This window comes from Aotus nancymaae, unplaced genomic scaffold (assembly GCF_030222135.1).
Source record: "Aotus nancymaae isolate 86718 unplaced genomic scaffold, 86718_ANA_hifiasm-v0.15.2.pri h1tg000094l, whole genome shotgun sequence".
In the NCBI taxonomy this organism is placed as follows: domain Eukaryota; kingdom Metazoa; phylum Chordata; class Mammalia; order Primates; family Aotidae; genus Aotus; species Aotus nancymaae.
Window position 1 is genome coordinate 695281 of NW_026988509.1, and position 23909 is coordinate 719189.

The following is a 23909-nucleotide window of genomic DNA, read 5'->3' on the forward strand; positions in this document are numbered from 1 at the left end:
CTGCCCCCGTCCACTCCACCTCTTGGAAATCCCACAGGGGAAAACCTGACCTGCCAGGACTCCCTGGGGACTGCTCTTCTCCATCCGGCAACACCAGCACCAGCTTCCAAAACACACGCTCCTGCCTCCCAGGGAGGTGCTCGGCCACAAGGGACGGCAGGTCCAGAGACGCCCATGCCACATCACTGGAAGGAAAAGACCACCATGGGTTAGCCAGTATGTGAGACCCTAGCAGGAGCAGCACACACATCCTATGAGCAGGAAGGGGCAGGGTGGGGAAAAATCAGGGTCAGAGGTTGAACTGCAAACTAGAAACCATGTCTGAAACTCAGCAAAGAGACCTCAGAGGCATGAATGGCTGTCAGTGTGATAGACTGGGAGGCTGGGGGCGGCGACGGGGAGGGTACCGGCGACACAGAAGGGTGGGGCATGACAGACCTCAGCAGCTGCTGGTAGAAGTGCTGAACCTTCATCTGGTGAGCCGTTTTATTTCTGAGCCGCCTTAACCTGCAAAGGAAGGCAGAATGACAGTGTACCCACAGGAGCTTAGTGAAAAGTACTGACTGGCTAGTGAGTGTCCCCTGGGGAGTACCCAGGAGATTGGAAAAAACTTTCTGCTAAAGAAATGGGTTACAGGCCAGGCATGGTGGCTCACGCCTGTAATCCCAGGACTTTGAGAGGCCAAGGTGGGCAGATCCCGAGGTCAGGAGATTGAGACCATCCTGGCTAACACGGTGAAACCCGGTCTCTACTACAAATACTAAAAATTAACTGGGTGTGGTGGCGCACACCTATAGTCCCAGCTACTCGGGAGGCTGAGGCAGAAGAATCGCTTGAACCCGGGAGGCGGAGGTTGCAGTGAGCCAGTATCGCGGCCACTGCACTCCAGCCTGGGCGACAGAGCAAGACCCCATTTCAAAAAAAAAAAAAGAAAAAGAAACGGGTTAAGAGGATTCCTTCATTCCACAAATATCAATTAAGTATCTGCTGTGTGCTGGCTGTGGGAGACTCAGCAATAAATCCTGCCCTTCAAGCATCTCTAAATGCCGGCCTGGCACGTGGGAGGTGTCGGCACTGTGGGCAAATGCCGCCAGGTGGGGCTGAGGTGGGGTGTATGCTGCAGTCTCACCAGGGTGGTCAGGTGACAGGTGAGCAACGACCTAAAGGAAACAGGGGCAGCAGCAGGACAGCCAGCGGCAGAGCACACGCCTGTGCTGGGCCACAGCTGGACCCAGCATGTTTGCGGAGAGCAGTGAGACAGCTGGGGAGGGGGTCGGGTCCACCGCTGGGTTCGCCGCCAAGACAGGCGACGCCACCTGGCTGAGCTGTCGGAGGACCCTCCGGCTGATGCTCACCTGGTGCAGGAGATGCCCAATTTCCCTGCGTGGCCCAGGTCCAGGAGACCCCTGGCCAGGTTCTCCTCAGCAATGGGGCACTCTGCGCTGGGCGCCAGCGCCCTCAGCCGGTCGCTCACGTCCACGCAGCAGGGCGCGGCAGGGAAAGCCTGCATCTGGCGCCTCAGTTTCTTCCGGGCTGCGACAGCTTCCCTCCACCTGGGGGACACAAGAACACATCATCACTGAGTGTTTTCAAGGTCTTCAAACCAATAAACAAACTGGAGTTAAAACGCAGGCATGTTGCTGACTTGGCCAACAAGAAATAAATAAATAAATAAACAAACACAACTCGGGCATGGGGAAGGAATGACATCAAATGAGCGTGGTGAGCGACGAAACTACTGGATGTAAGAACTAACGCCGAATGCGCTTTGGAGGCCGACGTGGCAGAGAAAGCTGCCCAGGTGCCATGGCAAGAAACTGAAGGCACATCTGTCCCAGCATCATAAATGATTACTTAGACATAGCAGTGATATCAAACATAATTAACTATATAGTCAATCTTATTACATTATTATTCTCTATTATTAACTTTCGCTTTAGTATTACAGTGTAGGACCGTTTTTAGCCTTATACTATAGAAATAACAGGGTAGAACATAACTAGGAACTGAAGGGACATTGTGAGAAGTGATCAGGAGGCGAGAGTAAAAGCCTTGCGGTAGCGCCAGTGCCTGGGGAGGCGCCCGTTACTTAGCAGGCCGTGAGGGGCACTTTCCCTCTCACTGAGGAGTTCAGAGAAAACTCTGCTCTGCCGGCTCTTAAGGAAGGTCTGACACTAACCAGCCTGCCCACGGACATCAGGGGCTTAAACCCTCTCCGTGGTGCTGTGCTCCGACGGTCACTGTCCTTGTCCACTTTCATGGTCCACTTTCCCACCCGATGCTCTCTTGTAAATTCTTAGAATAGAGGACTCCTAAAAGCCTTTGATCCCTCTGATAAGTGCATCGAAAGATACTGACCTATGTGCCTCCCCTCCTTGCAGCAGCTACCTGAGGGAGGGCCCTCTGTGCTGTACCCACGTGACCCGCTGAACTGCTCCCATGTGGCCCCCCATATTTTAAGAAAGTGATTTGCTTGACCCCTAGCAATCATGTCAGATAATTCCCTCTCCGGCCCTGTCCCCCTGCCTTGTATACAATAAATGTCAGTGAGTCCAGGCATTCGGGGCCACTGCTGGACTCCACCCCCTGGTAGCAGTGGTCCCCTGGGCCCAGCTGAATTCTTATCTCTGTGTCCTTGTGTCTTTCTCTTCTACGATCTATCGTCACTGCACACAAGAGAATACCCACAAGACCCTGTGGGGCTGCACCCTGCAGATAGAGATCTAAGATACATGCGCCTGGCCGGGCTCGGTGGCTCACGCCTGTAATCCTAGCACTTTGGGAGGCCAAGGTGGGCAGAATGCCTGAGCTCAAGAGTCTGAGACCACCCGGGCAACACAGTGAAACACATCTCTACTAAAATACAAAAAATTAGACGGTTATGGTGGCAGGTGCCTGTGGTCCCAGCTACTCAGGAAGCTAAGGCAGGAGAATCACTTAAACCCGAGAGGTGGAGGTTGAAGTGAGCCGAGATCACGCCACACCACTGCACTCCAGCCTGGGCGACAGAAGGAGACTCTTGTCCAAAAAAAAAAGATATACATACATCCCTTGACCCACAGCCGCCACTGACAGGAATTTATCTCTAGATACACATGCCTGTGTGCAAGCGGGTGAAATGTCTGTACAAGGAGAGTCACTGTGACACTCTTTGCCAGAGCTAAAAGGAGAGCCACATCAAAGTCCAGCAACCAAGGACGAGGAAGGTCATTACTGGTACATTCTCGCACTGACCTCAACACCACTGGCAATGCTGAGAGCTCAACATGCTGCTACAGCCAGTCCTCCACCTCTTATCAGATGCAGCACAGAAAGGCTCAGAGCAAAGCAGGGGTCAGGAGGCCACCTGTGCCGACAGCCACAGGAAAGGACAGAAAGTCTCTGGATAGATTCACAAGCAGCTGCTGTCTCGAACAATGGACAGAGGTCTGTTGTGGAAGGGAGACTCACTTCTCCCCATACTCCCTTCTATACTGTTAGAACTGTCGAGGACACTATTACTTATTTTAAATTTTACTGTGAAATAAATCATACAACACACGGAACACAGATATGCCCCGTTTAAAGATTAATAAATAATCAAGCACCTATGCACTTTCATCCAGTTGAGACGTTGTAACCGTGAGAGGCAGCCCTCCCATTCCCAAAAGTAACCACTATGCTGAGATTATGATCATTATTTTCCTCCTTTTCTTTAGGGTTATACCACTATATAAAAATCCAAACTAAGCGATCTGGTATGAATATACAGTATTTGTATATTCCCTATTAATTGCTTTTTTCCCACCACTCCTGTTTTGAGAATTCACATTTGCTGGTGCACAGAGCCATCATCTGATCTGGCCTGTTCACAGCCATCTCCCAGCATCCAGTGCCGTGGGCAAATGGCAGGCACCCTGTAAGTATCTGCTGAAATACAGAGCAGCCACCACACCCCAATCTAATTCCTGACTTTTCACCTTAGTTTATACTGTGTGTGTGTGTGTGTGTGTGTGTGTGTGTGTGTGTGTTTCGCACATAATCAAGTATTTCTGAAACCCAATATAATCCAATTAGAGTCCATTTTAGGTATTCATTGCTGTAACATTTTCCCTGATCCTTTCACCACTGAATAAAGGAATTGATGGCTCATACATTTTGAATCTGGTAAAAGACTCTTCCCTGTGTGTGGATTTTGCCTGTAGGGACACAGGACTCACCGCTGCAGATACTTGCAGAAGCACTGAAGCTCCTGGAGTGTCTCCTTTGCAGTCTGGAAGATTTCCTCCACGAGAAACAAGTCCATGAGATGGGCACAGACATCCTCACAGCAACGGGCCATGCGGACCCTCTGGTCTGTCTCTACTGCTTTCCTGAGAAACAGGGCGATCAGCATGGAAGACTGCACTCAGGGCCCACAGACACTGAAGGCTTGCTTTAAAAGTTCAAGAGCTGGCCAGGCACGGTGCTCACGCCTGTAATCCCAGCAGTTTGGGAGGCCTAGGCGGGCGGATGACCTGAGGTCGAGAGTTCCAGATCAGCCTGGCCAACATGGAGAAACCCCAGCTCTACTAAAAATACAAAATTAGCCAGGCGTGGTGGCATGGGCCTGTGGTCCCAGCTATTTGGGAGGCTGAGGCAGGAGAATCGCTTGAACCCGTGAGGCAGAGGTTGCAGTGAGCTGAGATCACACCACTGCACTCCAGCCTTGTGACAGAGTGAGGACTCTGTCTCAAGAAAAAAAAAAAGAAAGAAAGAAACCTTTATCTTAATAAAAGAGTCAGAACTTTTAATTAATTATTTTAGAGACAGAGTCTCACTACGCTGCCCAGGCTGCAGCACGGTGGCCATCTGCAGGTGAAATCACTGCACACTACCTGGACCTTCCGAGCTTAAGTGATCTTCACACCTCAGTCTCGGGAGCTGGGACTACAGATGCCTGGCTTAGAATTTGTGAATGACCATGCAGACAACCGACCAGAAAATCTTCTCATCAGCAGTATCTGACACCTGCAACTGGAAGTGTGTCAAATATCTGATAAATGCCAGTGGCTACTAAGGATGGCTGACGCTGGTCATGTGGTGGTAACCCTTGTATAAAAGAGAATTTTTTGTAATAAAATTCTCTTTGTCGAATGTCTATCAAATACATTTGGTCACAAAATCAAAGCTTAAACAAGAAAGCACATTTCCAATAGCCCATCCTCAGTGGCTCGAGACACAGCCTCAGTCTCCTGGCACAGCAAGGCACCAGTGTCTCACTTACTTCAACTCATGAGAGCACGTTTCCCTCACAAACTCCATCATCACCCGTTCCATCAGCTCTGCAGCCAGGCCCTGGCTCAGCTCAGTTAACGCCAGCTCTCTCTCCCGTTTCAACCTACAAGGAAGAGAATACACAAGGGTAATGTTTCAGAATAAAAATAAGCGCTGCTTGGTCTACTCCCCAGCCGTGCAGACAGGGACGGAGCTGTGCTGCCTGAGCCAGGAGGCCACCCCGACTCCAGCTCCCGACACCACCTCCCTGCCCCTGCCTTTCCTGGCTGGGGAAGGCCACTGCTCACAGGTAGGTATGGCCTGGGGACCTCCACCCACTCCCTGGGCTCCAGTGTATGAGGGCACTGAGAGGGTCAGCAGGGGCTGAATGGCAGCACAGTGCACAAGAGCAAGGGCTTCCCGGCCAGGGTCCATTCTCTCCTGGTCCACACACATCTCCTGTCCTGCTGCATGGACACGACACACCGACCTTTCCTCTTCGGCCCGCTGCCTCTCCTGCTCTCTTCGCTCCCTTTCCTTAGTCACTTCTTCAGCTGCAATGTGCCTCAAAATGCCTGTGGTTGCAGCTGTTAACAAATCCTCCACAGCAGCATTAGAAACACTACACAGAGCAAAGGGGGTAGCATTCAAAGTCAGAGTAAAAAAGCCACGTCAGTAAGTGTCTAATATTGACAAGGAAAAAAACACACAGCTTGAGTATCCCTAATCCAAAAATCTGAAATCCAAAATGCTCCAAAATCTGAAACTTTTTGAGCACAGCATGACATGCTTTTCAAAGGAAATGCTCATTGAATCATTTTAGAATTCAGATTTTTAGGTAGGAGATACTCAACCAGTAGATATAATACAAATATTCCAAAATCCAAAAGTATCTGTCATCTAAAACACTGTCGTCCCAGCGTTTTGGATACGGGATAGCAGCCTGTGCGTGTCTGGCTGTCAGCATACAAACTAAGCCCACTGTTAGAAACACACCATCTACCAAAACAGACTCGTGAAGAAACAGAAAAATCTCAGCAGTCCTGTAACTAGTAAGGAGACTTCCAAACAAAGCAAAGTGTAAGACCAGAAGGTTTCACTGGTAAATTCTATTGAACACTTAGGAAAAACTAACACCAATCTTTCTCAAACCCTTTCAAAAACTGAGGGGGAGGGAACATTTACTAACTCATTTTATGAGGCCAGCATTGCCCTAATACCAAAGACAGACCAGAGACACTAGAGGAAAGCTAGAGACTGGCCAGGCACGTGGCTCACGCCTATAATCCCAGTATTTTGGGAGGCTGAGGTGGGAGGACTGCTTGAACTCAGGAGTTTAAGACTAACCTGGGCAACACAGGGAGACCCCATCTCTACAAAAAAATAAAAACTTAGCCAGGTATGGTGGCACGTGCCTGTGGTCCTAGTCACTTGGGAGGCTGAGGTGGGAGGATGGCTTCACCTAGAAGATCAAGGCTGCAGCTAGCTGTGATTGTGCTTCCGCACTCTGGCCTTGGCGACAAAGTAAGACCCTGGCTCAAAAAAAAAAAAGGAATAAAGAGGAAAACTACAGACCAATATTCCTCACGAATATGGATATAAAAATCCTCAACAAGGCCGAGCATGGTGGCTCACACCTGTAATCCCAGCACTTTGGGAGGCCAAGGTGGGTGGATCACCTGAGGTCAGGAGTTCGAGACCAGCCTGGCCAACATGGTGAAACCCTGTCTCTACTAAAAACACAAACATTAGCCTGGCGTTGGTGGCAAGCAGCTGTAATCCCAGATACTTGGGAGGCTGAGGCAGGAGAATCACTTGAACCTGAGAGATGAAGGCTACAGTAAGCCAAGATTGTGCCACTGCACTCCAGCCTGGGCAACAGAGCAAGACTCCATCTCAAAGAAAAAAACAAATCTTCAACAAATGTTGGGTGCAGTGGCTCACACCTGTAATCTCAACACTTTGAGAGGCTGAGGTCAGGAGTTCAAAGCCAGTCTGTGCAACAAAGTGACACCCAGCCTCTAAAAAATTTAAAACTTGGCCGGGCACAGTGGCTTATGCCTGTAATCCCAGCACTTTGGGAGGCCAAGGCAGTGGATCACCTGAAGTCAGGAGTTCCAGACCAGCCTGGCCAAGCGAGACTCTATCTCAAAAATAAACAAACTAATTAATTAATTTAACCAAGGAAGCAAAAACTGTGTATGGTGAAAACTATAAAAGAGTCCTGAAAGAAATTAAGGATGACCTAAATAAATGGAAAGGCATCTGATATTCTCAAATTAGAAGATTTAATATCGTTAAAACAATATTGGCCAGGTGTGGTGGCTCACGCCTGTAACCCCAGTACTTTAAGAGGCTGAAGCAGGCAGATCGCTTGAGGCCAGGAGTTCGAGACCACCCTGGACAACATGGCAAAAGGCATCTCTACAAAATATTAAAAAATTAGCCAGGCATGGTGGTACACATCTGTAATCCTAGCTACTCAGGAAGCTGAGGCAGGAGACTCGATAGAACCCAGGAGGCGGAGGTTGCAGTGAGACGAGATCGAGCCACTGCATTCCAGCCTGAGCAACAAGGAGAGACTCCATCTCAAAAAAGAAAAAAAAAAGATGACAATACTACCCAAAACAATCTACAGATTCAATGCAATCTCTATCAAAATCCCAACAGCACTTTTTGCAGAAATAGAAAAACTCATCCTAAAATTCAGATATCTCAGGAGACCCCAAATAACAAAACCATCTTGAATGAGAAGAATAGATGGAGGGGAAATTTTTTTTTTTTTTGAGACAAAGTCTCGCTCTGTTGCCCAAGCTTGAGTGCAATGGTGCGATCTCGGCTCATGGCAACTTCCGCCTCCTGGGTTCAAGCGATTCTCCTGCTTCAGCCTCCCAAGAAGCTGGGATTACAGGGACCTGCCATCACATCCGGCTACTTTTTTTATTTTTAGTAGAGACAGGGTTTCACCAGGTTGGTCAGGCTGGCTCAAACTCCTGACCTTGTGATCCTCCCACCTTGGCCTCCCAAAGTACTGGGATTACAGGTGAGAGCCACCACACCCGGTTATTTTTTTTTTGAGACAGAGTCTTGCTCTGTCACCCAGACTGGAGTGCAGTGACACTATCTTGGCTCACTGCAACCGTCCGCCTCCTGAGTTCAAGCGATTCTCCTGCCTCAGCCTCCCAAGTAGCTGGGAGTACAGGTGCCCACCACCACGCCTGGCTAATTTTCGTATTTTTAGTAGAGATGGGGGTTTCACCATATTGGCCAGGCTGGTCTTGAACTCCTGACCTCAGGTGATCCACCTGCCTCGGCCTCCCAAAGCACTAGGAATACAGGCATGAGCCACCGGAAAATCTCCATGACACTGTATTTGGCAATGACTTATTGCATCGTGACTCCAAAACACAGGCAACTTTAGTAGAGGAAACTTCTAGAGGACTGGGCGCAGCTCCCCACCACGAGTAGCAGGAGGGGAGCACCAGATGCCACTCACCCCAGAGCAGCAGCCGCGTAGGCAGCGCCTGCAGAGCCGACTTCCTCACAGTCCCCCTGCAGAGCCTCCTGGATGAGCTCATCCAGCACCTGCTCCAGGTCCTGTGGAGAGACCAGCATGGGGTTGAAGGGAACGTCCCACCCAGGGCAGAAATCCTGGGTAACATGTTGTCACTGACAGTCTGCAGGTATCTGGTGACAAAAGCACATGACCCCTGACACAGGGTCAGCTAGGCTGCTGCAGGAAAAGTGTCCCCTGGCAAACGGAAAGCGAATGGCCACAGAGCACCCTGGCCCAGACATCTCCAATCTACATCGAGCAGCCTCCGCTTCTGTGGCCACTCTTATGCTCCCACTCAGGACTCCACGATCCCAAGAGGGGCTGGCGCCCAGTGCCTGCCCCTAAGCAGCCAGAGTGGCACAAGCCAGTTCCACAACCATAGAGTTAACAGGCTCTACTCCACAGTAAGGCACTGGTCAGGGGCCATGCCCACCCTGCAGCCACACACATCGAGGGGCACACCCACCCCAGGCCAGGCCCATCAGGGTGCACAGTCACACAGGCCACACACACCAACAAAAACACATCCACCCCAAGGCCACGCCTATCAGACGACACAGCCACCCCAAGCCATGCCCACAGGGGACACACCCACCCAGGCCACACCCATCAGTAGGGACACCCACTCCCAAGTAACACCCGAAGTGGACAAGATCACACCTAACAGTGGGGACACACAACCCCCAGACATGACCACCAGGAAGACACACCCACTCTCAGGCCAGGCATATCGGGGCAGCACCTACCAGGAAGATACATCCACTCCAGGCCACACCCATCGGGGGGACACCCACCCTCAGCCATGTCCATGAGGGACACACCCACCACCGCCGGGGGCACACCCACACCTAGGCCATGCCCATGAAGGCATACAATGCTGCCCATGATCCTGTCAGGAATAGACAGGTGCTGAGTTCAGACACACAGGGGCTCAGGCCAGTGCTGAGTGGAAGCTCCCAAGATGAAGATGGGACTCCAGGCTGGGCCTGGATGGCGGGCCCCAGACCTGCCACCCGAGGCTGGCTGACTCTAGCAAGACCCCTCCCTGGACTCTCTGGAGACCAGGCACCACAGCCCACCCCCCGGAGTGGAGACCAAGGACACTAGTGCACAATGACCTAGAAGAGTCCCTACCTCATCAGAGTACACGGGCATGGGCTCTGGAGGCGGCAGCTCAGGCTGCACAGGGGGCTGGAAGAGGCCTGGCGCCGCGGACATGTTCAGTGCCAGGATGGGAGGCAGAGGCACTGGCGAGGGCGCAGGGGCAGGGAGAGGCTGCGGGAGACCGGGCAGGGGCGCATCTGGCTCTGCGCCACACTCTCCTCTCCCTCCACCTGGAAGGAAACACACAGGAGGAAACGGCGCTGCAGACACAGGGCGCCTGGCACCACGGAGACCAAGGTCTGTGCAGGGACAGCCCCAGGCCACCCACAGTGACCCTGAGAACTGGCCTGCCCTCCTGAAGAGCAGCCACATGGGACACACACCACAGGGGACACGTCCACCTTCAGGTGAAAGACAAGCCCCAGGAGGTGAGGGAGCCAGGAGCCAGGCTTCACGGCCCCTCGGTGCACTCCCAGTGAGCTCTGAGCATGAGGGAGCACCACAGCCCTGGGCCCAAGACAAGACAGACGCTCAGGCTCCTGGGAGGCGTCCTGGCAGGAAAATGCAGCTAGTCCCCTCACTACGACTGCGGCTTCACTCACCTGCTGTGTCCGAGCCGGGTCTCTGGGTGCCGACGGGCAGCTCTGTGGCCAGGCTCTCCCCAACGTACTTGTTCTGGGAGTTGAAGCTGCACACAGGGGTGTGACGAGGGACGGGGGGCAATGGCCCTCCATTGACAATTTCCCCAATGGACACCGTCAGCTTCCTGCTAATAAACACCGACTTCCTGGTCTTGGATAATCCCTCTGGTTCCAGGAAAGCAGACCGGTTCAGCTCCACACAGCTACCCAGACCACAAGAAGACACCAGAGGGCCGTCACCAGGGAAGAAGGCAGCTTTGCCCTCAGTGCCCCGCCGAGTGCTGCAAGCTGTCAGGCGTGCCACAGCCATGTGTAAAGGACAGAAAGCAGAGGCCCAGGTCCCATGGCCACCCGTCCTGGAGCCTCTGTGGTCCCCGGAACCACTGGGCCCAGCGAGTTAACAGACACACGCTGACTCACTCCTGCCTCCTGGCTGGCTCACCCAAAGCCGCCTGTTTTGTGAGGGCAGACCGGGAAGGAGGAGGCAGGCCGGGGGCAGGTGAGGAGGTGCAGGAGGCAGGGTGGGGACCCAGCAGTGGGTGTGGAGGGTAAGCTGCCGGTGTCTGACAGTGGGTCTCTGAGTCTCATCCTGGTCTTAAAAGACACTCTGCTCAGTAGCAGAGAAGACTCCGGCCTGGCCTGCAGTGCCTCCATCCCAGCTGTCAGAGGTTGCCTGCCGCCAGCTGGCAAAGGCACTCAAGGCAAACAAGAAGCCCTAACTTTTATCTTTAGGTTCGCTGACAACTCATGAAAAGGACTGATTTTCGAGTCAACAAAGAACTTGGTCTGAGCCCTCAATGGGCTGACAGCCAGGGTGCTGGGAACACCCCCAGCTATTCTGAGCCTCGTGTGTTCACCTGTACGGGAGAGGAACACACCTTCTCCAAGCGGGGCAGGCAGGCAGCCCCCCACGGCCCTGTATCAGAATTCGAAAGGAAACAGGAGAGAGGGGCCCGCAGTTCCACGCTCAGCTCTCACCCGTCAGAAATGGTGAGGCCGTGGCAGGTGAGGAAGTCAGTCGCCTCTTCGCAGCCTTGGAACAGCAGCATGCGCACCACGCCATCCAGGGGAAAGATGGCAGATCGCTGTGTGCTCACCGTGTACGCGAAGTTGAGCGCCCGGATGGCATCCTTGCGGATCTGAAAGAAGCAGCCAATCACTGCGGTCTCAGAGAAAGGCCCAATCAGACAAATGCAGTCAGCCTGTGACCACAGGAACGGCCAGCGTGGGGACACGGGCTCCTCCTGGGGCTCAGCCCAACAGAAGGCGCTCTGGCAACATAGAATGACCCAAGCTTAGAGATCGCAGGTGGGCTGCTCAGTGGCGATGCTCAGGAATGCATGCCAAGTAAACACTCTCACAGAGAAGGATAGGCTGGGAAGTTTTTATTTATAAGAAAAATCAGGAAACAAACTGTCCACCAACAAGGCCAGGTGAATTCAGCTATGCAGCATCCACCGACATGAAGGTGCTGCAGAGGACCCCGGAGACTATGGAATGCCAGGAAGAAATGAATCATGGCATTATAACAAAAGCCTTAAAAAAAAAAAGAGGCCAGGTGTGGTGGCTCACGCCTATAATCCCAGCACTTTGGGAGGCCAAGGTAGGAGGATCGCTTGAGCCCAGGACTTCAAGACCAGCCTGGGCAACATAGCTACATCCTATTCTCCACAAAAAATAATTTTTTTTAATTAGTGGGGTATGGTGGCATGCACCTGTGGTCCCAGTAACTAAGGAGGCTGACGTGGGAGGATGGCTTGAGTCCAAGAGGTTGAGGCTGCAGTAAGCCCTGATCACACCACTGCACTCCAGCCTAAGTGACAGAGTGAGAACTAGTCTCCAAAAAAGACAACGGGGCTGCGTGCCGAGGCTCACACCTGTAATCCCAGCACTTTGGGAGACCAGGCGTACCACATGAGGTCAGGAGCTCAACACAAGCCTGGCCAACATGGTGAAACCTGGTCTCTACTCCAACAACAGAAAAATCAGCTGGGTGTGGTGGTGGGAGCCTATATTCCCAGCTACTGGGGAGGCTGAGGCAGGAGAACCACTTCAACCCAGGAGGTGGAGGCTGCAGTGAGCCGAGATGGCGCCACTGCACTACAGCCTGGGTGACAGAGTGAGACTCCATCTCAAAAAAATAAATAAAAATTTAAAACGACAAAGGAAAAACATAAAAATGCTAACAAAAATTACGCTTGGGTGCTGGGGCTTTGGTGACTAAGCTGTTAGTCCTCTTCCAATGTTCTTTAATTCAAGCAATACAGCGTTTGGCCTGTGCCTGGTACTGTCCTTAATGCTGAGAATACAATGGTGAACAATACAAAATCCCTGTCCCCACGTAGCGGACACGCTAGGGAAGAGAACAATGCCACGGAAAACGAGCACAGACAATACACAAAACGGCAATTCAGCGCGGCAAACGGACGGGGAGAAGAGGGAGCGCTGGCAGAGGCCGACTAAGGGCAGCAGCCAGGCCCCGTCTTGCCTCGGGGAGGTGCTGAGTTCAGACACACAGGGGCTCAGGCTGGAGCTGACAGCACCATGCGACTTTGTGAGCGGGAACAGCAGTGGGAACAGCAAGCACAAAGCCTCTGAGCAGGGATGCACGGGGCTGTGGGGACAGGCGGGTGCCTCTGTACACCACTGCTGGTGAAAACGGTTTTTCCAAAGAAAAACACTTGAATCATCTCTTTTGTTTAAAGTTATTAAAAATGGCCAGGCACAGTGGTTCACACATGCAATCCCAGCACTCTGGGAGGCCAAGGCGGGCAGATTACTGAGGTCAGGAGTTCAAGATCAGCCTGGCCAACATGGCAAAACCCCGTCTCTATTAAAAATACAAAAATTAGCTTGGCATGGTGGCACACGCCTGTAATCCCAGCTACTTGGGAGACAGGCTGAGGCAGGAGAATCGCTTGAACCTAGGAGGCAGAGGTTGCAGCGAGCCAAGACTGTGCCAGTGCACTGCAGCCTGGGCAACAGAGTGAGACTCTGTCTCAAAATAAATAAATAAATAAAGTTATTAAAATTGGTCAACATTCTACTAACCATCATCATATATACAGTATTAACTTTAAGTTTCATTTTATCTTTTTTTTGAGAGAGGGTCTCTGTTGCCCAGTAGATCTTGGCTCACCGCAGCCTCAACCTCCCAGGCTCAAGCAATCTTCCCACCTCGGCCTCCTGAGTAACTGGGAATACAGGAGTGTACCACCACACCTGCCCAGCTGTTTTTTTTATTTTTAGTAGAGACGGGGTCTCCCTATGTTGGTCCAGAATTCCTGAGCTCGAGCAATTCTCCCACCTCAGTCTCCCAAGGTGCTGGGATGACAGGTGTGAGCCAAAGCACCCAGCCAGTATTAACTACAAGTGGCAAGTTAAGGAAAAGCTTTTCATTTGCTCCAGAACTTCGGTTGTCTGGCAACCTGCAGACCTGACAACAAGGAGCAAACCTGCAAAAGACTCTCTGACTGCGACATGACTCTGTGTTTAGTCAATTTACAGGAGGCCCTGATGTGTGACCAAAGAAATTATCTGGAGCCAGAGACGGATGGACCTAGGCAGGTCCTGAGGTCTCCCAGGCATCACCGTCCCCACACAGTGGCCACTGCAGGCTTGTGGAAGGGATCTAGGCCACCTCCTTGAACCCACTGCCAGAGTGGGCAGCACAGTGTGCGCGAGGTGAGGCAGTGGGTTCAAGGTGACCCTCTGTAAGGCAGGCGGCGGTCCTGGTCATGTCTACCTGAACTGATACATGGAGGGCCCAGAACGGCAGGTGCCACAAGGGCTGCTCTGTCCTCATCCCCAAGTCCCATGGAACTGAAACGAAAGGACCAAGTGGAAACCCCGAAGACACTGAGTTTCCTCTGTGCAAACCTCAGGAGAGGGACCAGCCTTCCCACTGCTCTGCAGCCCCAGCACACGGCAAAGCACAGACACTGAGGCACCAACTAAAATAAACTTAGCACCATCGGCCTTACTCCAGAAACTTAGATTTAAAACATGAAGAACTTCAAAGTCAGGGATTTTGTGCGTAGATATGACGTTTCTGCTTTTTAGTTAGTTTTCATGGATGATGATAGTGCTGAATTCAAATTGTGTTCTAAAGAGACTTTTTTTTTTTTTTTAGACAGTCTGGCTCTGTCACCCAAGTTAGAATGCAGTGATGCGATCTTGGCTCAGTGCAACCTCCGCCTCCCGGGTTCAAGCGATTCTCCTGCCTCAGCCTCCCGAGTAGCTGGGACTATGGGCACCTGCCACCACACTCAGCTGATTTTTGTATTTTTAGTAGAGACAGGGTTTCACCATATTGGCCAGGATGGTCTTGAATTCCTGACCTTGTGATCTGCCTGCCTTGACCTCCCGAAGTGCTGGGATTATACAGGCATGAGCCACCAAGCCAGGCTGTAAAGAGATTTTTCTTATCTGAACCATAAAACAGTATTTTCCATTGCACAGCCTTTCCGGATGGTGTCCAATGGTGCTAACGCTATTAAACAGGGCAACACTAGAAACTCCTCCGTGGGGCTGCCCCAAGGACGACACAGCCTCAGCCTGAGACCTGCTTGGAAAAGCTTGGAAGAGAAAAGTGTTCGAATAGCACAGGAACAACCTGCTTTCTACCAACTCAGCAAGCACAGCTCATTTACTCACCTGATTAAAGTAACAGTGTAAAAGACAAGCATTCAGGTAAGAAGCTGACTGGACCAGTTTGAAAAATCTCACAAAATTATTACTGTTCAACGCAGCAAAAGCCTGAACAGCAAATTTCACCTCGGAGGAGTTTCTAACAGCAGGATGGAACTGTTGTACTTCTCTGTCAATTAAAGGAGAGAAAAGGGGTTGGAATGTTGTTTTTCATAAGACAAAATTTTCATAAAGATAGCTATAATAAATAACAGATTTCGTTGGCCAGATGCTGTGGCTCATGCCTGTAATCCCAAAACACTGGGAGGCCAAGATGGGAGGATCGTTTGAGCCCAGGAGGTTGAGGCTGCAGTGAGCTAAGATCACATCACTATACTCCATCCTGGGTGACAGAGCAAGATCCTGTCTCAAATAATAACGATATTAGATTTCAACCACACTGAGAAGGAGGGTCTTGCTGGTGAAACATGCCACTAAATTCATAGTTTACTAACTTCAAAGCTACCATGCTTGAGCTGGTTTGATAGACAAAGGTCCCTTTCAAAAATATAATGAACAGAATAAACAAATTCAAGAAGCAGTTTAGCCATCAGTTACCAAAAAGTTACTTTAAAGTAATGCCGACTGCCAGCTGTGCTGGACGGTAAAGTCTAAGAAAACAGAAAACTTAACTCTTTGTTCAGAAATGAATTGATTTTGACTGAATTATTCATGATGGGAAACAAATGCTTATCACAAATAAAAAGACAATACAGCCATTCTCCATAACCAGTTTATCTACATGGCTTAATTTTACTTTTCGTTTTTTTTTTTTGGAAACAGAGTCTTGCTCTATCACCCAGGCTGCAGTGCAGTGGCACAATCACGGCTCACTACAGCCTCAACCTCCTGGCCTTAAGCGATCCTCTGATCTCAGCCTCCCAAAGTACTATGAGGCCATGGGCCACCACACCTGGTCTTTTTTTTTTTTTTTTTTAAGAGATAGGGTCTTGCTTTGTCACCCACACTGGAGTGCAGTGGCATGATCACAGCTCATTGTAGCCTTGACCTCCTGGGTTCAAGGGGTCCTCTCACCTCAGCCTCTCCAGTAGCTGGAACTACAGCGGTTTTGTAGAGTAGGGTCTCACTATGTTGCCCAGGCTATACCAGGCTTAATTTTAACATTTAAAATTGGCAGGGCGCGGTGGCACATGCCTGTAATCCTTACACTTTGGGAGGCTGAGGTGGATGGATCACCTGAGGTCAGGAGTTCCAGACCATCCTGGCCAACATGGCAAAACCCCATCTCTACTAAAAATACCAAAAAGTTAGCCAGGCATGGTGGTGTGCACCTGTAATCCCAGCTACTCAGAAGGCTGAGGCAGGAGAATCACTTGAACCTGGGAGGCAGAGGTTGCAGTGAGCCGAAATCCAGCCTGGGTAACAGCGCAGGACTCGGTGTCAAAAATAAAATAAAAATTTAAAATCATTCACACATCTAGATATTCTTCCACACAGTTCTCGAAGAAAATACAAAGCTAAAAAAATGAGTTTCAGCATCAATAGGGGAATTTTAGAACTGAAGGGGACACTGCCCACCATGAAGTCCAGCTCAACAACACCACTGCTGGACATGGTGGCTCATGGCTGTCATCCTAGCACTTTGGGAGACTGAGCGGGCAGATCACAAGATCAGGAGTTCAAGACCAGCCTGGCCAACATGGTGAAACCCCGTCTCTACTACAAAATACAAAAATTAGCTGGGCATGGTGACTCGTGCCTGTAATCCCAGCTACTCGGAAGGCTGAGGCAGGAGAATTGCTTGAACCGGGACCCGGGAGGTGGAGGTTGCAGTGAGCCAAGATCGCACCACTGCACTCTAGCCTGGGCTACAGAACGAGACTCCATCTCAAAAAAAATAAAAATAAATAAAACCACCACCACAAGCAGGGGCCAGAGAGCTTGCCAGACCTCTCAATGTCAGATCAGACCAGGGTTTTAAATTCATTCATTCTTACTACCCCATTCTTAGCATTTTTGTTTCACACAATTTTTTTCCTCTCATTTGGATCTTTGACAAAACTATCTGGAAAAAGGGAGCTGCTAACAACCCTGCAGGGCAGCTAGAACTCCCTCTCCTGGTTCACTCACCTGTCTCACTAGGATTCCTTCCTCATGTCTCTCACTGGTGAGGAGAAACAGTTCTCGGAAGCGAGTGTGTGGGGCCTACATCAGATGTGCTGGTCAGGTGCACAACCCCATCACTCTTCCCCCAGCTCAGCTCCGCAGACTGCACAGCGAGACCGAGACTCCTATCCTCCCAACACCTGCTACCAGAGAGAACGCAGCACTATCGCTACTGCCAATCCTGAAAGCTCTCCTCCTGCTTAACGCCTGCCTTTGCAGACAAATTCGGATGTGGAAATTCACCTTAGAATGTCTCCCTTGTTGAGACTGAGCAGAACATTGTAGCCCTGGAACTCCGCTTCGCTGGCACAGAAGACACCCTTGTTTCTCAGGTCCTGGTACATTTCCTTCAGGCTCTGCAGGCACTTGGTCAGGTTCTCATTATTGATCTTGGCATCAAAGGAAGACATGGGCTCCTCACACATGAAGTGGGCACAGTGGATGTGAAATCGGGTGCACTTCTCAATCAGGGACACCGTCAGCGGGTCGCAGAGGTGCTGCTGCGTGATATCCTGGCCACAGGTGAGGGGGAGGATCATACACACATTCCCATGCAGAGAGTCAGCTATGAGAAAGATCATGCTATGACCTCAATTTCTCACATTTCAATGTGTAACAAAGCCCATGATGCACGTTTTAATAGGACTTTGGAGTGATTTAAACAAAAGTACTTGTTTTTTTATTTTTTTGAGACAGGGTCTCGCTCTGTCACCCAGGCTGGAGTGCAGTGGTGCGGTCTTGGCTCACACAACCTCCGCCTCCCGGATTCAAGCAATTCTCCTGGCTCAGCCTCTTGAGTAGAGGACTTTATAGGTGTGTGCCACCATGCCCAGCTAATTTCTTTCTTTCTTTTTTTTTTTTTTGAGACAGAGTCTAGCTCTGTGATCCAGGCTGGAGTACAATGGCACGACCTCAGCTCACTGCAACCTCCACCTCCCAGGTTCAAGTGATTCTCCTGTCTCAGCCTCCTGAGCAGCTGGGATTGCAGGCACCTGCCACAATCCCAGCTGCTCATTTTTTTAGTAGCGATGGGTTTTCACTGTGTTGGCCAGGCTGGTCTCGAACTCCTGACCTCGTGAGCTGCCCACCACGGCCTTCCAAAGTGCTGGGATTACAGGCATGAGCCGCCATACCTAGCCACACCCAGCTAATTTTTGTATTTTCAGTAGAGACTGAGATTCACCATGTTGGCCAGGCCGGTCTCAAACTTCTGACCTCAGGTGATCCACCCACCTTGGCCTCCTAGAGTGCTGGGATTACAGGTGTGAGCCACTGCACCCTGTCCATAAAGGTATATTTTTGAAACAGATAAAATACGTAACTGAGTAAAATAAAAATAACTATCAGTTTGACTTTGGAATTTGCATGCATTTTTTAGCGTCCAGCTTGGAAGCAGCCAATACCTTCCGTATGCCACGTGTGCGGTTCCACACGAAGTCATACCAGTCCCGCAGGCTGCCCTCCTTCTGGTCCATGATCTGGGTCACCAGGTAATCCATAGTCCTGCTGAGCACTGCCAGGGGCCGCAGCTCGTGGGGCAGAGGCTCCTCCTGATCGGCCGAGGACCGGCTGTACTCTTTCACGGCTGCTGCGTGGTCCACCTAGGGACACGAAGCAGAGATGGGCTGCCCGTGAGAAACACCTTGGGCCAGGCACAGTTATGCCTGAAAATGAGGGAAAATCACATACACACCCACACAGATCAATAGTTGAGAACACATTTTTTTCAACATAAAATTTCTGTTAAAAAGAGACAAAATTCAAAGGCAAAATAAATTGAGAAATTTGATTTGGCAAATACCACAACGAGTTAAGACACGAGTGCGTCACGACAAACAGGAGGAATGTAGGTGAAGGCACATCTGCAAGCTCCAAAGCAGAGACGGGACAGGGAAGGGCCTCGAAGCATTTAACAGGTCTCAGCTCTGCTCACACACCAGCTGAAGTCTACACAGACCAGAAGTGAAACAGAGACAGGCAGTGAGGACTGCTGAGGGCACAGCAGCAGGGGCCAGCTGCCCACCTGGGGCCTGGAGCTGCATCTCCCGCCTCAAAAGGAGGCTGATGACGTGGCCAAGAGGAGACGCAGAGACATCCGCAGGACAAGGCCCTGAGCACGCGCTCTCTGCTGCAGCAGGGGCCCCACACCTGCTGCTGGTCTGGGGACACCGCACTGGGCGAAGGGTGTATAAAGCCACCAGCCACAAAGAGGAGGAGAAGTCCACAAGCAAAATTCACAAAGTGCAAAGGATCTAAATTGGTGCAGCTTCCTGGGGAAACAACTGGGGAAGCTACACGGATAATGTTCGGGAAAGGACAAACCCTCCAATGCAGGAATTAAATTCTCAGGATCTGAACAAAGTAATCTAAACACCAGAGAAACATGACACACAAGATGCCAAACCATATTATTAAAAGAGCTAAAAATTTAGAAACAGCCTATCTACTAATGGTAGAAGTGCAGAGTTTTGACAGAGCTACTAAGAAAATATGCTGTCATTTCTACATGCTCTAGTTCAGCATAACGAAGGAAAATGTTCATGACATAATTTTAAGTGGGAAAGAGACACATAAAATTATATCTAGAATATAATCCTGAATGTGCAAAACTTAAGCATAGAAAAGGATAAGAATGATTGTAAAAAGAAAAAAGCCAGATGTGGTGGCTCACGCCTGTAATTTCAGCACTTTGGGAGGCAGAGGCAGGTGGATCACTTGAGCTTAGGTGTTCAAGACCAGCCTGAGCAACACGGCTGAGACCCCTGAGACCCCATTGCTACAAAAAAATAAAACAATAACTGGGCATGGTGGACCATGCCTGTAATCCCAGCTACTCAGTAAGCTGAGTGGGAAGATCACCTGAGCCTGGTAAGTCGAGGCTACAGTGAGCCATGATTGCACCACTGCTCTCCAGCCTAGGTGAAAGAATAAAATCCTGTCTCCAAATAAATAAATAAATAAATAAATATTTTAAACAACTCGATTTAAAAAAATTTGCATCAGGTCAAGCACGGTGGCTCATGTCTGTAATCCCAGCACTTTGGGAGGCCAAGACGGGTGGATCACTTGAAGTCAGAAGTTCAAGACCAGCCTGACCAACATGGAGAAACCCCGTTTCTACTAAAAATACAAATATGAGCAGGCATGGTGGTGCATGCCTATAATCCCAGCTACTCAGGAGGCTGAGGCAGGAGAATCACCTGAACCTGGGAGGCAGAGGTTGTGGTGAGCTGAGATCACGTCATTGCACTCCTACCTGGGCAATAAGAGTGAAACTCCTTGTAAAAAAAAAATTAAAAAAAAAAAAAAAAGAAAAAAGTGAAACTCTGTCTCAAAAAAAAAAACAACAAAAAACTTGCATCTATATCTTATCACGTATAGGTACCAATTACAGAGTGAACATCTCACGACGCAAGAGAGCTGAATATGATTGTTAAGGGCACAAATACCCAATACCCTCTAAAACAAGCAAACACCTAAATCCAGTATGTACAGAATTACAAAAGAAGCCTCCTCCCCTGCACAGCCTGCCCCCACTCCACGGGGAGACGCAGGGCTCTGACCTGGTCAGTCCCGGGGATCACTTCAAACACGCTCAGCTGGCTTCGGGTCTCCCGCATGTACCGCTCCTTCTCGGGACACATATCCAGGCAGGTCCCAACCAAAGTCCTCGCTTTGTCCAGATCGGTTCTTTTCACCCGAGCTAAATGACGTCAAGTGAAAGGTAAGAACATACCACACGGTTAGCATGAACCTACAGAAGTATGCTCTCATAATGATAAAAAGAAATTAAAACTTAAAACACACCCACATTACAAAGGAAAACAAAAATATCTGTCAGACTCTGAGCCTCAGAGAAAGAGGACTTAGGGTCTATTCTGCCAGGGAGTAGGACATCAAAGCTCCCAAAGACCCCTGGGTCTGCCGCTCTCCAACAGTCACAGACCCTCACTGCAGACTAAAAGTGGGGACGCAGCCTCACTTTCAGCCAGAGTTTTTAACTCCTGTCATAACCTCAATGACAAACTCTCATGGTGCAGGATGTTTACTAGAAGGATTCACTCATTACAACTGCAAATATTCCAAATATTGGCCGGGCATGGTGGCTCACGCCTATAATCCCAGTACTTTGGGAGGCCGAGGCAGGGGGATCACGAGGTCAGGAGATGGAGACCATCCTGGCGAACATGGTGGTGAAACCCCGTCTCAAAAAAAAAAAAAAAAAAGGCCAGGTGCGGTGGCTCATGCCTGTAATCCCAGCACTTTGGGAGGCTGAGGTGGGTAGATCACCTGAGGTCAGGAGTTTAAGACCACCCTGGTCAACATGAGGAAACCCCGTCTCTACTAAAAAAAAATAAAAAAATTAGCCAGGCATGGTGGTGGGTGCCTGTAATCCCAGTTACTCAGGAGGCTGAGACAGGAGAGTCACCTGAACACAGGAGGCAGAGTTTGCAGTGAGCTGAGATTGCATCATTGCACTCCAGCCTGGGCAACAAGAGTGAAACTCCATCTCAAAACAAACAAACAAAAAAAAACAACAAATATACCACTACTCTAAAACTCTGAAACAGTATTCATCATGACTTGAATGTAAAAATCATATAATAGAAGTTAACTGGGTTCTTACCTGAATAAGTAAACTGCTACGATTACACTTAGAATTAAAAGTTATAAATGTATCTTGCAAGTAAAAAGAAATGCAACAACTTCACAACTCAAAATATATACTTCTTGTTTTTATTTTGAAAAGTTCTATAACCTAGGCTTGGTGCAGTAGTGGCTCACGCCTATAATCCCAGCACTTTAGGAGGCCGAAGTGGACGGATCACCTGAGGTTGGGAGTTCAAGACCAGCCTGACCAACATGGAGAAACTCTGTCTCTACTAAAATTACAAATTAGGCCCGGTGCGGTGGCATACACCTGTAATTCCAGCACTTTGGGAGGCTGAGGCAGGAGGATCACCAGAGGTCAGGAGTTTGAGACCAGCTTTGCCAACATGGTGAAACACCATCTCTATTAAATATACAAAAATCAGCCAGGCATGGTGGTGGGCGCCTGCAATCCCAGCTACTCAGGAGGTTGAGGCAGGAGAATTGCTTGAACCTGGGAGGGGAAGGTTGCAGTGAGGTGTGATCACGCCACTACACTTCAGCCTGAACAGCAAAGCAAGACTCCATGTTAAAAAAAAAAATACAAAATTAGCCAGGCATGGTGACACATGCCTACAATCCCAGCTACTTAGCTACTTGGGAGGCTGAGGCAAGAGAATCACTTGAACCAGAGAGGTGAAGGTGAGCCAAGATCACGCCATTACGCTCCAGCCTGGGCAACAGGAGTGAAACTCCATCCCAAAAAAAAAAAGAAAAACAGAAAAATTCTAATACCTGGTGTATCACAACTGTAATCCCAGCACTTTGGGAGGCCGAGGAGGGCAGATCGCGAGGTTAAGAGTTCGAGACCAGCCTGGCCTACATGGTGAAACCCCATCTCGCCTAAGAATACAAAAATGAGCTGGGTACGGAGGTATGCACCTGTAGTCCCAACTACTTGGGAGGCTAAGGCAGGAGAATTCGTTGAACCCAGGCGACGGAGATTGCAGTGAGCCAAGATGCACCACTGCACTCCAGCCAGGGCAACAGAGCAAGACTTCATCTCAGGAGGAAAAAAAGAAAAAGAAAAATTCTAATACCTAATGATTTTATTTGGAATACAAAAATCACTATATCAGTGACACAATGTATGATGGCAGCTTTTATTACCAAATAGTAAGGAAACACTGTGATTATTCTAATTATCCACAGCTTTTAAAAAATGGGATAGCTGAATTTTTTTTTTTTGAGACAGAGTCTCACCCTGTAACCCAGACTGGAGTGCAGTGGCGCAATCTCATTTCACTGTAACCTCTGCCTCGAGGGTTCAAGCAATTCTCCTGCCTCAGCCTCCTAAGGAGCTGGGACTACAGGTGCACACCACCGTACCCAGCTAATTTCTGTTTTTGTTTTTTTTTTTGTAGAGACAGGTTTTCGCCATGTTGACCAAGCTGGTCTTGAACTCCTGACCTCAGGTGGTCCACATGCCTCAGCCTCCCAAAGTGCTGGGATTACAGGTGTGAGCCACCGCGCCCGACCCAGCTGAAATTTAAGACAAAAAAATTGGCAAAGAGGAGTACCTGTGTTTTTCCTTTTATTTTTGATCCCTGCATATATTTTCAGTGTTAATGGAATACTTTCTTTTTAGTAGGTAATACATTCACACAGTTCAACATTCCAATAGGGTAAGGATGTCCTGTCCGAGATGGAACACTCCACCATAACCTCTGCCCGTCAGAAACCCACTCCCTCGGCCAGGCGTGGTGGTTCACACCTATAATCCCAGCACTTTGGGAGGTGGGTGGATCACCTGAGGTCGAGAGTTCCAGACCAGCCTGGACAACATGGTAAAACCCTGTCTCTACTAAATATACAAAAAATTTGCTGGGCATGGTGGCACGTGCCTGTAATCCCAGCTACTCGGGAGGCCAAGGCAGAAGAATTGCTTGAACCCAGGAAGGGAGGTT

General features: G+C 49.8%; 2 protein-coding genes across 3 annotated transcripts in view; one reads left to right on the top strand and one right to left on the bottom strand.

The window, feature by feature from the left end:
* LOC135271866 (germinal-center associated nuclear protein-like) overlaps positions 1-23909 on the bottom strand; it is a 52427-nt gene that overhangs the window by 21305 nt on the left and 7213 nt on the right. For both annotated transcript variants that reach the window (XM_064369888.1, XM_064369886.1), the window contains exons 6-19: positions 20916-21055; positions 18756-18953; positions 17596-17864; positions 15193-15355; positions 11515-11675; positions 10498-10739; positions 9926-10125; positions 8732-8832; positions 5726-5857; positions 5246-5359; positions 4200-4352; positions 1356-1553; positions 439-507; positions 51-185 (exon numbers count right to left, since the gene is read on the bottom strand). In XM_064369888.1, the coding sequence (XP_064225958.1) occupies positions 51-185; positions 439-507; positions 1356-1553; positions 4200-4352; positions 5246-5359; positions 5726-5857; positions 8732-8832; positions 9926-10125; positions 10498-10739; positions 11515-11675; positions 15193-15355; positions 17596-17864; positions 18756-18953; positions 20916-21055 (2275 nt within the window). The remainder of the gene's footprint in view (positions 1-50; positions 186-438; positions 508-1355; positions 1554-4199; positions 4353-5245; positions 5360-5725; positions 5858-8731; positions 8833-9925; positions 10126-10497; positions 10740-11514; positions 11676-15192; positions 15356-17595; positions 17865-18755; positions 18954-20915; positions 21056-23909) is intronic.
* LOC135271865 (germinal-center associated nuclear protein-like) overlaps positions 20985-23909 on the top strand; it is a 190296-nt gene continuing 187371 nt past the window's right edge. The window contains exon 1 of the mRNA XM_064369885.1: positions 20985-21006. The gene's annotated coding sequence lies outside the window, so the exon portion shown is untranslated. The remainder of the gene's footprint in view (positions 21007-23909) is intronic.